Here is a 13,024-nt window from a genome sequence, read left to right on the forward strand (position 1 = left end):
CCGACGAGGCTGCCGATGGACGCCGCGCAAGACACCAAAACTGTAAGTACAAAAAAACTTTTTCCCACAGGAATTCGGGGCAACTTTAGGGGTGCGCGCTATACGCGGGAGCGCGCTATACCCCAATAAATACGGTACTCTATCAAACAAAATAAATGGGAGTGCTGAGAACTGATTAGTTAATCAGCATCTCCTGTGAATCCGGGTGTGTCCACACATGTGACCAAGGCTACCACCCACACTCCTACTGCAAACCTCAATATACTAAAATGTGTGTAATTACTAGTGTTGTGAAATGAAATGTGAAAAGGGAAAATAAAATAAAATGGAAAATAATGAAAATGATGAGTGAGGGAGAATGTGAATATAATAAAGTGAATGTGTGAAAAAAGCCATGACTAAGCACTGTATGACAGTGTGAAACGCGTCTGCTGTGTTTTTTCTGATTTCTGCTGTGACATGTCAGTTTTGTGACCTATTTTATTAAAAAGGAAAGCTTTTTTGGAGTGCGGCTGTCCTAGTCTTCTTCATCCATTTTTACCTTTTTGCACCTGATCTCCCTCACTTTGGGGACCCGGCACCGGCCGGCCAGAGGTCCCCCGCACATATATAGCCCAACTCTTCCTCTACAAGTGTGCAAAGTTTGTTGTCCAGGGGTACAACAACCGGGGGGCACCGATTTTTCAAAGCCGGGCTCCCCTTCCATAGACTCCCATGTTAAACTGTTATTTCCTCTGTGACTTTGGGGACCCGGTACCGGCCGGTAGTAGGTCCCCTGGACCCGCAACTTGGCACACATATAGCCCCATTTCTCCTCTACAAGTGTGCAACGTTTGTCTGGGGGACCCAAGGCCGAGGAGCACCGTTTTTTTTTTGTTTTTTTTTCAAAGTCGGGCACCCTTTCCGTAGACTCCCATTAAATGGTAATTTCTCCAGTAATTTTGGGGACACGGTACCGGCCGGCCGTAGGTCCCCTGGACCCAAAACTAGCTCTCCTCTACAAGTGTGCAAAGTTTGCTTTCTGAGGGACCAATGGCATACTCCCATGTTAAACAAAAGTATAGTCATGGACACAGTGAGGCACGGGCATAGTGAGGCATTCACATGGACATAGTGAGGCATGCAGATGGACACCCTAGGCTTATACTCAAGCCAAGTTTTCCCAGTTTTTTGTGGTAAAATGAGGTGCCTCGGCTTATATTCGGGTCGGCTTATACTCGAGTATATACGGTATATCTTCCCCCCCCCCCCCCCCCCACAAATAGAGCTTTATTTGGTGGCATTTGATCACCCCTGCGTTTTTTTTTATTTTTTGTGCTATAAACAAAAAAAAAGGCTGACTGTTTTGATAAAAAAAATTAAAACGTATCCAATAAAAATGGAGAGCGTGTCCAGGTTTGAATTTGACATAAACCTTTTTTACCCTTTCGTCTTCCAGGACAGCCCTGTAGATGTAGCTCCTCCCTCCGGGACAGGAAACACAATCACCCCCAATCATAAAAGGCGGTCCTCCAGGTCCTCTCCTCAGTTTTTTGTGTTTCCTGCCGGACGGGAGGAGATACAATCAGGGAACGTGTTTTTTGTTTTTTATGTGAGAGAACCTACCTCAGCCTTCAGCACTCCTCTGGCCCTAGGGGTAGAGAGCGTAGCTGGAGTCTCCTCCGCCGTGAGCTCGGCGAGAGTCGGACCCCGTTGACGGTGGGATCCGTCCCCTGTGGTGATCCGGGTGGCGTGGCCGCGAGGGTGAGAGACGCCATCGATTCGGCGCGCCGCTTCCGGTATTCGTTGAGGGGGCGGGTTCCATGCGTTCCAAAGAGAGGAAGGAGTATTCTCGGCGGAAGCGCGTCATCAGGGGGCGCCCGGAAGTATCGTTCCTACTTCAAAAAAGGGCGCGGAGGAGACTCGAAGGACCCGGCGCTGGTGTTTGTTCAGGGAGACTGAAAACGATTACACAGGACCATGGAGGCAGCAGCGGCTATTTCCGATCCTGGTCCAGCAGGCACCGGTACCTCTCAGGTAAGGCCTGGTGACGGCACATGGCTTACTCTGATAGGTAGGGGATTTTTACCCCAGATACCCCCCCCCCTAGGTGGTGAACCTGTTTGGTGGAGGTTTTTTCTTTTGCACCTTCTAGGAACCTTGTCACAGTGGTGAATGAAGGTTTAGCTGGTTGTAATGTGGTCAAACTGTGTTGTTTATTTTAACAGGTCAAGGCCCATGATAAGAACCAGCCTCCTAGGAAGAAATGTGCAGTGTGTGGGACAAAGCTAAGTTCTAATTGGGATAAGCCTTTATGTCCTGACTGTGTTAATAGCTTGGTTAAAGAAAGTTCGTTAACCACTTGTAACCAAATGTTATCATCTTTTAAAGATGAGATGGCATCCACATTTCAGTCGTTTAAGGGACTGATTGATAGGATGCAGGTTCCAGCCCCGTCCCTAACTAGGGCCTCTAGTACTCCTTCCTTACAAATTCAGGAGGAAGAGGAGGAAATTAGAGACAGAACTCCCAGATCAGTTGTTTCCTCTCAGGCAGGTTCAGCATCTGAATCAGAGGGAGAGGAGGATTCCTCCAGGGCGGCCAGATACAAATTGTCATTGGATGATGTGGGGGATCTCCTGAATGCCATCTATGACACTTTAGATATCCAGGAGGAACAGGTTCAGCTCTCACGGCATGACCTCATGTATCAGGGGAATGCGACCAGAACCAAAGTTTTTCCGGTTCATAAGTCTTTGATTGATATGATTCTGCGAGAGTGGGAACAACCTGAAAGAAGACCCTTTTTTTCAGGTAGCCTCAAACGTAGGTTTCCATTCGAATCAGATGTGTCTCATCCTTGGAACAAGGTTCCTAGACTGGATGCCCCTTTAGCCAAGGTCTCCAGGAGGACAGATTTGGCATTTGATGACCTAGGTTCCCTTAGGGACCCAATGGACAAAAGGGGGGACCTACTTTTGAAAAGAGCTTGGGACGCCTCTGCGATCAGTTTAAAACCAGCTCTATCGGCTACTTGTGTAGCAAGAAACTTAGAGTGTTGGCTCACCCAGTTACAGGCACACATCTTGGCCGGTACCTCTAGACAAGAGCTTTTAAAATCTTTTCCACTCTTGTTCAAGGCAGTGGGTTTTCTAGCTGACGCCTCAGAGGAGTCAGTAAAGTTGGCTGCCAGGTCAGCAGCCTTGGTCAATGCAGCCAGAAGATCAGTATGGCTAAAAACTTGGACGGGAGATGCCGCCTCAAAATTAAAATTGTGTGGTCTTCCGTTTTCAGGAGATCACCTTTTTGGACCCGGCCTCCAAGAGGCTTTAGAACGTACTCAGGACAGGAAGAAGGCCTTTCCTGAGAAAAAGAAAAAAGCCGAAGGAAAGAGTTTTTTTCGTGGCTTCAGGGGTTCAAACTTTTGGCAAAACCAGAAAAAGGAAGGCCAACCCAAGAAGCATTGGGCAGGCCACAAGGGGCGTGGTAGAGGAGGAATCCTGTTTAATCCTCCTCAACCCCCCCCAAAACCGCAATGACTCCTGTGTCCCCGTGGGAGGAAGGTTGGGGCAGTTCCTCCCACAATGGACCAAGGCAACCTCAAGCCCGTTCATTCTAAATTTAATAGAGAACGGATACAAACTGGAGTTTGCGTCACTGCCTCAATGGAACTTCAGGGTGACTTATCCACCCAGAGAAAGGGCAAAAGCAGAAGCTCTAATGCTGTCGCTAGGAGAATTAGTCGATCAGAGAGTTCTAATTCCGGTACCCCTGGAGGAGCAGGGACAGGGAGTATATTCCCATGTCTTCATAGTAAAGAAACCGTCAGGGAAGTTCAGGATGATCCTGAACCTTCGGCCCCTGAACAGGTTTGTAAAGTACAAAAGGTTCAGGATGGAGTCGATCTTTACAGTTGCAAGATGTCTGTTCCCGGGGTGTTACATGGCGACTCTGGATCTCAGGGATGCTTATCTACACATCCCTATACATCCAGATTACCAGAAATTTCTCAGGGTAGCAGTGAGGGCAACTTTAGGGATTCAACACTTCCAGTTCCAAGCTCTGCCCTTTGGTCTATCCTCGTCTCCGAGAATTTTTACCAAGGTTCTGGCAGAAGCTCTTGCCCCTCTCAGAGATCAAGCTATCACGGTAATCCCATATCTGGACGATCTGCTGTTTGTAGCCAGATCGGCTCAACAGTTAGGGAAGGATTTACTGGTGGCACAGGAATATCTCTCCTCACTCGGGTGGATAATCAACCGGGACAAATCCCAGTTGGTGCCATCCCAGGAAGTGGTTTACCTGGGGTACAGGATATCTTCGGTAAGGAGAAAAATTTATCTCCCCGAGGAAAAGGTTATCAAAGTAAGTCAGGCCGTTGCCCAACTACAGTCCAATCAGTGGATTTCAATCAGAGAGGTAATGAGAGTCCTGGGGTTCATGACATCCTGCTTCCCTGCAGTTCCTTGGGCAAGACATCATCAACGCCCATTACAGGAACTTATGCTCCGTCTCTGGAGCGGCCAAAGTCAAGATTTAGAGTCACTGATTCCAATCTCAGCCAAAGTAAAAAGGAAGTTGTGGTGGTGGCGAGGACATCACAACCTGAGCAAGGGTCTAGACTGGTCTTTCCCGGTGGAAGTAATAGTGACTACGGACGCGAGTGCCTGGGGCTGGGGAGCCCATCTAGGGGAAGCAGTAGCCCAGGGAGCATGGTCTCCAGTGGAGGCAAGTCGTTCCTCCAACCAAAGAGAACTGTTGGCAATTCTAAGAACCATAGAGTCATTTCAGGGAAAGTTGGTAGGACATCACCTGCAAGTTCGTTCGGACAACGCAGCGGCTGTTGCGTACCTGAACAAACAGGGGGGGACAAGAAGTCCGGCTTTGCAAGAAATATCCAACAAAATCCTCTCCTGGGCGGAGACCAACTTGTTTTCGCTGACAGCAGTTCACCTAAAGGGTACTCAAAACTCTCTGGCAGATTATTTAAGTCGCCAGCCAGTGAAACAGGACGAATGGTCCCTGAACGAAGAAGTATTTGCTCAGATAACACAAAGGTGGGGTCTTCCGGAAATAGATCTTTTTGCCTCAGAAAAGAACAGGAAAGTAACCCAGTTCTTTTCAATAGATCCCAGAGATCAGGCCTTAAGGATAGACGCATTTTCCAATCCCTGGAGGTTCAACATTTGCTACGCCTTCCCCCCAGTAAGGATGATAGCAGCAGTGCTCCAGAAATTTCGGTTGGAGGCGACAGACTTGATTTTGATCGCGCCTTGGTGGCCAAAGAGGCCTTGGTTCGCAATCCTGAAGGAACTATGCATTTTTCCTCCATTTCCCCTTCCAGTCCGGAAGGATCTGATCTCGCAGGGTCCAATCCTACACCCGCAGATAGACAGATTGAGTCTAACTGCGTGGTATCTGAGGAAGAGTTATTGAGAGCAGAGGGTTTCTCAGAGAAAGTAATAAACACCCTATTACAGTGCAGAAAGCCAGTTACAAGAGCAATCTATGCAAAATTTTGGAAAAGATTTTGTTCCTGGATGAGAGAACAAGAGTTAGATCATCCAGGTATTCCAGCTATTCTGGATTTTTTGCAGGCTGGGGTAGATCTGGGTCTCTCCCCTAGCACTCTAAAGGTACAGGTAGCAGCCCTGAGTGTCTTCTTGCAGTGTTCCCTTCAGCAGAATTCATACGTTAGGAATTTTTTCAAGGCCTTATCAAGATCTAGGCCAGTGAGGGTCTCGACCTGTCCTTCTTGGGATCTTTCATTGGTGCTCAGAGCACTCTCAGGCAAACCTTTTGAACCTCTGGAGAAATCCATCCTGAAATGGGTCACACTTAAAACGGTCCTCTTGGTGGCAGTGACCTCAGCCAGACGGGTGAGTGAGCTACAGGCTCTTTCAATCTTGGAGCCTTTTTTGTTGATTTTTGATGATAGGATTATTTTGAAAACAGACCCCAGTTTTCTTCCTAAAGTTGTGTCCAAGTTCCATAGGACACAGGACATTGTCCTTCCTTCTTTTTGTTCCACCTCAGACTCAGAGGGAGCACCCCAAAACTTACTAGATGTGAGGAGGTGCCTTTTAGTTTACTTAGAAGCTTCCAAAGAGTTTAGGAAGAGTGATTCCCTTTTTGTTAATTTTTCAGGTAGTAAGAAGGGTCATAAGGCATCAAAATCCTCTATTGCCAGATGGATCAGAATGGCAATAGAGAAGGCTTATGAGTTAGAGGGCCTACAAGCCCCATTTGTTAAAGCACACTCGACTAGAGCAGTTTCGAGTTCATGGGCCGAGAGGGGCGGAGCCTCACCAGAAGAGATTTGCAAGGCGGCAACGTGGTCAAGTTATACTACCTTCGCCAAGCATTATCGCCTGGACTTGATGTCTGAGAAGGATCAGGCATTTGGTAGGAGGGTCCTCCAAGCAGTAACCCCACCCTGATAAGTAAGTTTCTTGTCTATCATCTACAGGGCTGTCCTGGAAGACGAAAGGGTAAAACCGAAGTTAGGCTTACCGGTAACTCTGTTTTCAAGAGTCTTCCAGGACAGCCTGGCTTCCCACCCGGTGTGTATTATTCTAAACTGGAAATGGAAGTTTGCACTAACGATATGTTGGTAAGATTATGTTTTTCAGAGTCCGTCAGGAATTCTTGGTTTAACTGAGGAGAGGACCTGGAGGACCGCCTTTTATGATTGGGGGTGATTGTGTTTCCTGTCCCGGAGGGAGGAGCTACATCTACAGGGCTGTCCTGGAAGACTCTTGAAAACAGAGTTACCGGTAAGCCTAACTTCGGTTTTTATTCATAATAACCTTTTCCCTGCATGCTACCCTAACGTTGGTTCATTTGGTGATTTGTTAATTTTTCAGGCCTTATATCTACGGTCCAACCTCTCAAGGGGAGAGAATGCAGATCCTACAGAACTTCAAACACAATCCTAAAATCAATACGATCTTTATTTCTAAGGTGAGTGAGAGGGATATGAGAACATCTCCAACAAATTGGATGGTCTGTGACAAGGATACCCAATAGGGATAATGGAGCTGGCCAAAGAGGGAGAATTTCAAACTAAAAGTCTTGGTCTTGGTGGGGGGGGGGAAAGAGTGTCTTGGTCTTGGGGAGACATCTTGGTTGAGGTCGTGGGTCGAGGTCTTGGTCGTAGGTCGAGGTCTTGGTCGTGGGTCGAGGTCTTGGTCGTGGGTCGAGGTCTTGGTCGAGGTCTTGGTCGAGGTCTTGGTCGTGGGTCGAGGTCTTGGTCGTGGGTCGAGGTCTTGGTCGTGGGTCGAGGTCTTGGTCGTGGGTCGAGGTCTTGGTCGTGGGTCGAGGTCTTGGTCGTGGGTCGAGGTCTTGGTCGTGGGTCGAGGTCTTGGTCGTGGGTCGAGGTCTTGGTCGTGGGTCTTGGGTCGTGGGTCGAGGTCTTGGTCTTGGGTCGAGGTCTTGGGTCTTGGTCTTGGGTCTTGGTCTTGGGTCTTGGTCTTGGGTCTTGGTCTTGGGTCTTGGTCTTGGGTCTTGGTCTTGGGTCTTGGGTCTGGGTCTTGGTCTTGGGTCTTGGTCTTGGGTCTTGGGTCTCGGGTCTTGGGTCTCGGGTCTCGGGTCTCAGGTCTTGGGTCTCAGGTCTTGGTTGTGGGTCGACGCCTTGGTCGACGTCTTTAGAACATTTGAATGTTGCTCGAATTTTTTTTTTTTGCTTTTATCATTTTGTTGGTTGAATGAATGGACTTTACCCTAAAAATACCACATATACTGTTAGAAATTAATTTATTTGAGAATTTCTCTATCCTGCTCCTTAAAGCGGAGTTCCACCCAAAAGTGGAATTTCCGCTTAATCCACTCCTTGCCCACTTACATGCCACATTTGGCATGTCATTTTTTTTGGGGGGGGGGGGGGGGGGCTTCAGTAGGAGTGGGACTTCCTGTCCCACTTCCTCCTTCCGCCAAGGGACCGTTTAGGCGATACGTCATATTGCCTACGGCGGCCCCTCCCTGTAGGTGATCGACCGGGACACGTGACAGGTCCGAGGCGATCGTCTGACCACTCAGAGCGCCGCTCGCGCATCCGCAGTGAGTGCCCGGCCGTGAAGCTGAAGCCTGTCATGGCCGGGTGCACACACTAGGAATGAAGACGCCGGCCGGAGGGAGGGGGGGGGGGGGCAGAGCGGAGCTCCGGCTGGCGCGTTGCTGGACCGTGGAGCAGGTAAGTGTCTGTTTTTATTAAATGCCAGCAGCTACACTTTTTGTAGCTGCTGACTTTTAATAAACATAAAAAAAGCCTGATGTTCTCATCACTGTGGTTGAAGACTAACATTGATTCGATTTGTTCCACTAAGGATTAGAAAAACAAGCTTTCTTGAAACCTTTTCCTAAAAATCTTTGTTTAAACTGCCACCCATCCATGGCCAGCCTAACTGCTTCCTGCCCACTCACTGTAGTTGTAATGCCGGCAGCAGCTCGTGTAGCCATGTACCCGTAGATCGCTGCCTTTCTTCCAAGTTCAGGACATGCATGTTTTCTCCTTCCTCCTCCTTCCTCCTCTTCCTCAATTTGTGTGCACTGTTCTGTTCATCAGGTGGGAGACACCTCCTTCGATCTTCCAGAAGCCAACGTTCTAATACAGATCTCCTCTCACGGAGGGTCCCGAAGACAAGAGGCGCAGCGCCTGGGGCGTGTATTGAGAGCGAAGAAAGGTAAAATAGTAATGAAATAAACCTGCGGTTAATGGATATAGATGATACACTAAGGTTGCTGCCCCCCTAAATACAATCCCCCCCCCAATTGAGGTATGTAAAGTATGAAAAATGTAAAGAAAAAGGGGTGGCGGCGCTACCTACCCTATATACAACACAGGTAGGTGTTCGGGTCAACCTCTGCAAAGAGGTCTAATAAAGACTAACCGTGTCAAATGTGCAAGAAGGGGTAAAAGCAGTAATGCCGATAATGATCCCAATTAATACTCAATACGTGATGTGTAAATAAAGAATCTGTACAATCCCTGTGGAATCTATAAGTAGGAATGTGTAAGTCCTCACATAAGAATGTATAAGTCCAAACATGCTACACAGTATTACCGTATATGTGACTAGGTAATTGTAAATGGTGTGAAGAAAATGAATATATATATATATATTCGAAAAATATATTTTATTTATTTATATATATATATATATATATATATATTTTATTTATTTATATATATATATATATATATATATATATATATATATATATATATATATATATATATATATATATATATTAGTGCTGTCAAACGATTAAAAATTTTAATCGCGATTAATCGCATTAATGTCATAGTTAACTCACGATTAATCTATCTAATTTATGACGAATTTCCCCACAAATATCGCACAATTCTGCAAGTGATTATAATTTATGATCGCTGTTTTCTAGCTGATCTAAAACCATTTTTGACATAAAGGGACACTTTTGGACAATCTACAGTTTTCAGGCAGAAAGAATAGTTTTTATTTTATAAAAGTACATGTAGGACACTGGGCAGACCACTAGGGACAAGGGGGGTGTGTATTTTTTGCATACAGTACTGTAATTTATAAGATTACAGTATACAGTGTGTATTGTGTTTGTTTACTTTTTTGAATTTGGCGCCGTTCTCCACTCCCGTGCGTCGTAACGTCGCAGGGAACGGAGATCGGCGGCACACAGACACTGTGAATCGAGCGAGGAGGACCCGCCGATCACACAGCGGGGTGGCATCGCTGGATCCAGGGACAAGGTGAGTAACTTGCCTGTGAATCCAGCGAGAAGGTAAGCCGCGCCGCTGCACACTCTGCACGTCCACCCCGAGCGCTCCTGCGTTAATCGCGCGATAAAAATATTGACGGCGTTAACATGGGTTTGTGTTAACGCCGTTAATATCGCGTTTAACGCACAGCCCTAATATATATATATATCGAATGTGTGTGTGTGTGTGTGTGTGTGTGTGTGTGTGTGTGTGTGTGTGTGTGTGTGTGTGTGTGTATGTATGTATGTATGTATGTATGTATGTATGTATGTATGTATATATATATATATATATATATATATATATATATATATATATATATATATATATATATATATATATATATATATACGGAAAAATATATATATATATATATATACGGAAAAATATATATATATATATATATACGGAAAAATATATATATATATACGGAAAAATATATATATATATATATATATATATATATATATATATATATATATATATATATATATATATATATATATATATATATATATATATATATATATTCGAAAAATATTTTGATATATATTCGAAAAATATTTTGATATATATATATATATATATATATATATATATATATATATATATATATATTCGAAAAATATTTTGATATATATTCGAAAAATATTTTGATATATATTCGAAAAATATTTTGATATATATTCGAAAAATATTTTGATATATATTCGAAAAATATTTTGATATATATTCGAAAAATATTTTGATATATATTCGAAAAATATTTTGATATATATATATATATATATATATATATATATATATAAGGGTAAATACACTAGGCACTAATTAGGTGCCAGAGTCTTGGCTTAATAATCAAACAATGGTCAAAATTCCATAAGTCCAGCCAGGAATTGGGAGTGCAAGCTCTTATAGTGAGGAAGGTGCTTCTATGTCACAGGTGGAGGATAGATACGCAAGTGGTTCCGGTGCTCCCCCTCAAGGGTCCCCACTCACCAGCTCCTGCTACACCTCCAGGGGTGTATCGCATATAGTGCAAACTTCCCAAGGTTGCTCTCTCCCAGCTAGTTCCCTTCTCTGTCCAGATGGAGGGTCTCCAATGTTTTGTGGTATTCCTCGGAAAAAAGAAAAAGCGCCTTCCATGGTGTAGTCAAAAATGGTTTTATTTGGCCCAACACTGCTGGTTATACCAGACCTCTTTGCAGAGGTTGACCCTAACACCTACCTGTGTTGTATATAGGGTAGGTAGCACCCCCACCCCTTTTTCTTTACTTTTTTCAGAAGAAACTTTATACATTTTATAACTTTCTAAAAATGTTGTCAATTTGCTAAAAATAAACAATATATATATTTTTTTAAAGCGTTCTTACTTTTACAGCATTTCTTCACAGCAACCTAAAACTTTTGCACAGTACTGTATTTCGTGGCAACAATGTATGCAGCACCTTTTACGTATTGTACACTCACATCAGTCCTTGGCCCCAAGATCTCACATACTGGGGCCAATTTAGACAGCAGCCAATTAACCTGTAAAGCGTGTCTTTTGGAATGGGGGAGAAAAACTGAGTACCCCGAGGAAAGCAACACAAGCACAAAAAGAGCATGCAAACTCCTGGGCCCCAAGGGGCCCCAGTGCTACAAGGCAGAAATGCACACCTCGAAGCCCGCACCCCCCCCCCCCCCCCCAGGCATGTGAATGAAGTTTGTTGTGTGTGGGTTGTGCGGACCGACGCTTTCACACCTCTGCCGTGTGATGTCTTTTTAGAGGGAACCCAGCGGTTGGTTGCACTTCCATCGCTTATTAAGAGCAGCTAATTGGCTTGAAGGTTTCTCACGCCCTGGAACATGACCAGTGAGTCACCCTGCGGTGGCAGCAGGAACGCTGTTCATGGGGGGCGGGGGGGGCTTTAATTACTGTTGGCCCCCCTTGGGCCTCATCTGCAGCACACTTAACTCCTTGTCTCCTTCCTTCACGACGGCGCATACCGTACCGCCTGATTTATGCAGTGCCAGAAATGAACGCGTGAAAGCGACGATTCAAAGCTTGTTGTGGTTCCATTATTCGAATCAAATGTCTCGTTTCACTTTCTTTTTTTTTTAACGATAACGAGAGTTTATTAAAGTAGTCAAAAGAGCAATACAGCAGCCAGTATAAACAAGGGCTACTTTAAATCTCTGTGCTGTGATTTGATGATTCACTTTTTAAAGGTAGAGAGCAACCTTCTAATATTTGGAGAACTACAAGTCCCAAAAGCAGATCTTCCCTCTAGTTGCTAAAAGAGACTTTGGGGAATATAGTCCTCCCTGCTTTAAAGTGGAGGTTCACCCAAAAAGTCAATTTTTAACATTAGATTGAGGCTCATTTTGTGAAGGGGAATCGGGTAGTTTTTTTAAAATCAAAGCAGTACTTACCGTTTTAGAGATGCATCTTCTCCGCCGCTTTCCGGGTATGGGCTGCGGGACTGGGCGTTCCTATTTGATTGACAGGCTTCCGACAGGCTTTGGGCGCTCGCATACATCGCGTCACGATTTTCCGAAAGTAACCGAACGTCGGTGCGCAGGCGCCGTATAGAGTCGCACCGACGTTCGGCTTCTTTTGGCTACTAAAAAAAAAATTTTGGGCGAACTCCCACTTTAAGTATCTTCAATAATGAAATCCCCCGATGCAAATATCTCCGCTGTGTAAAAATGCAAGAAACTGACAGTTCAGGAAGTGTTGATTTTGATATATATATATATATATATATATATATATCTCCCATAGAAAGTCCTCATCGCTTTCCGTTTACATTTATGATGTGTCAGTTTATTGGGGTTCCTCACATGTGAGGATGGGGCGTGTTTTAAATTGAGTGCAAATTGGCGTCCTGACCTAGGAAAAGGCCATCTTAAAGCGGAGTCCCACCCGATTTTTTTTTTTTTTTTTTTTAAAGCCAGCAGCTATAAATACTGCAGCTGCTGACTTTTAAAAAATTAACACTTACCTGTCTAGCGCGCCCGCGATGTCAGCACACGAGGCTGAGAATTTGCTCGGTCCTCGGCTAGGTCCGCCGCCATCCTCGGTGAGGGAATCAGGAAGTGAGGCCTTGCGGTTTCACTACGCGATTCCCCACTGCGCATGAGCGAGTATCGCGGCGCCCCGTCACTGGTCCCCGCTCTTTCCTGGGAACAGTGTTTCCCAGAAGACAGCGGGGGGTGATGTGAAGGGGCGGGACTCTTGCGAGAGTCGGAACCCGGAAGTGGTGCAAATACCTGTTTTATACAGGTATCTGCACCCCCTCCCCCCTG

At 45.3% G+C, this 13,024-nt stretch overlaps 1 protein-coding gene across 1 annotated transcript in view; it reads left to right on the forward strand.

Moving 5' to 3' along the window:
* Positions 1-13,024, forward strand: part of ERCC3 (ERCC excision repair 3, TFIIH core complex helicase subunit) — a 57,391-nt gene that overhangs the window by 35,439 nt on the left and 8,928 nt on the right. Inside the window, exons 11-12 of the mRNA XM_040358223.1 lie at positions 6,846-6,942; positions 8,543-8,660. Coding sequence (XP_040214157.1) covers positions 6,846-6,942; positions 8,543-8,660 — 215 coding nt within the window. The remainder of the gene's footprint in view (positions 1-6,845; positions 6,943-8,542; positions 8,661-13,024) is intronic.

Source organism: Rana temporaria, chromosome 6 (genome assembly GCF_905171775.1).
Source record: "Rana temporaria chromosome 6, aRanTem1.1, whole genome shotgun sequence".
Lineage (NCBI taxonomy): Eukaryota > Metazoa > Chordata > Amphibia > Anura > Ranidae > Rana > Rana temporaria.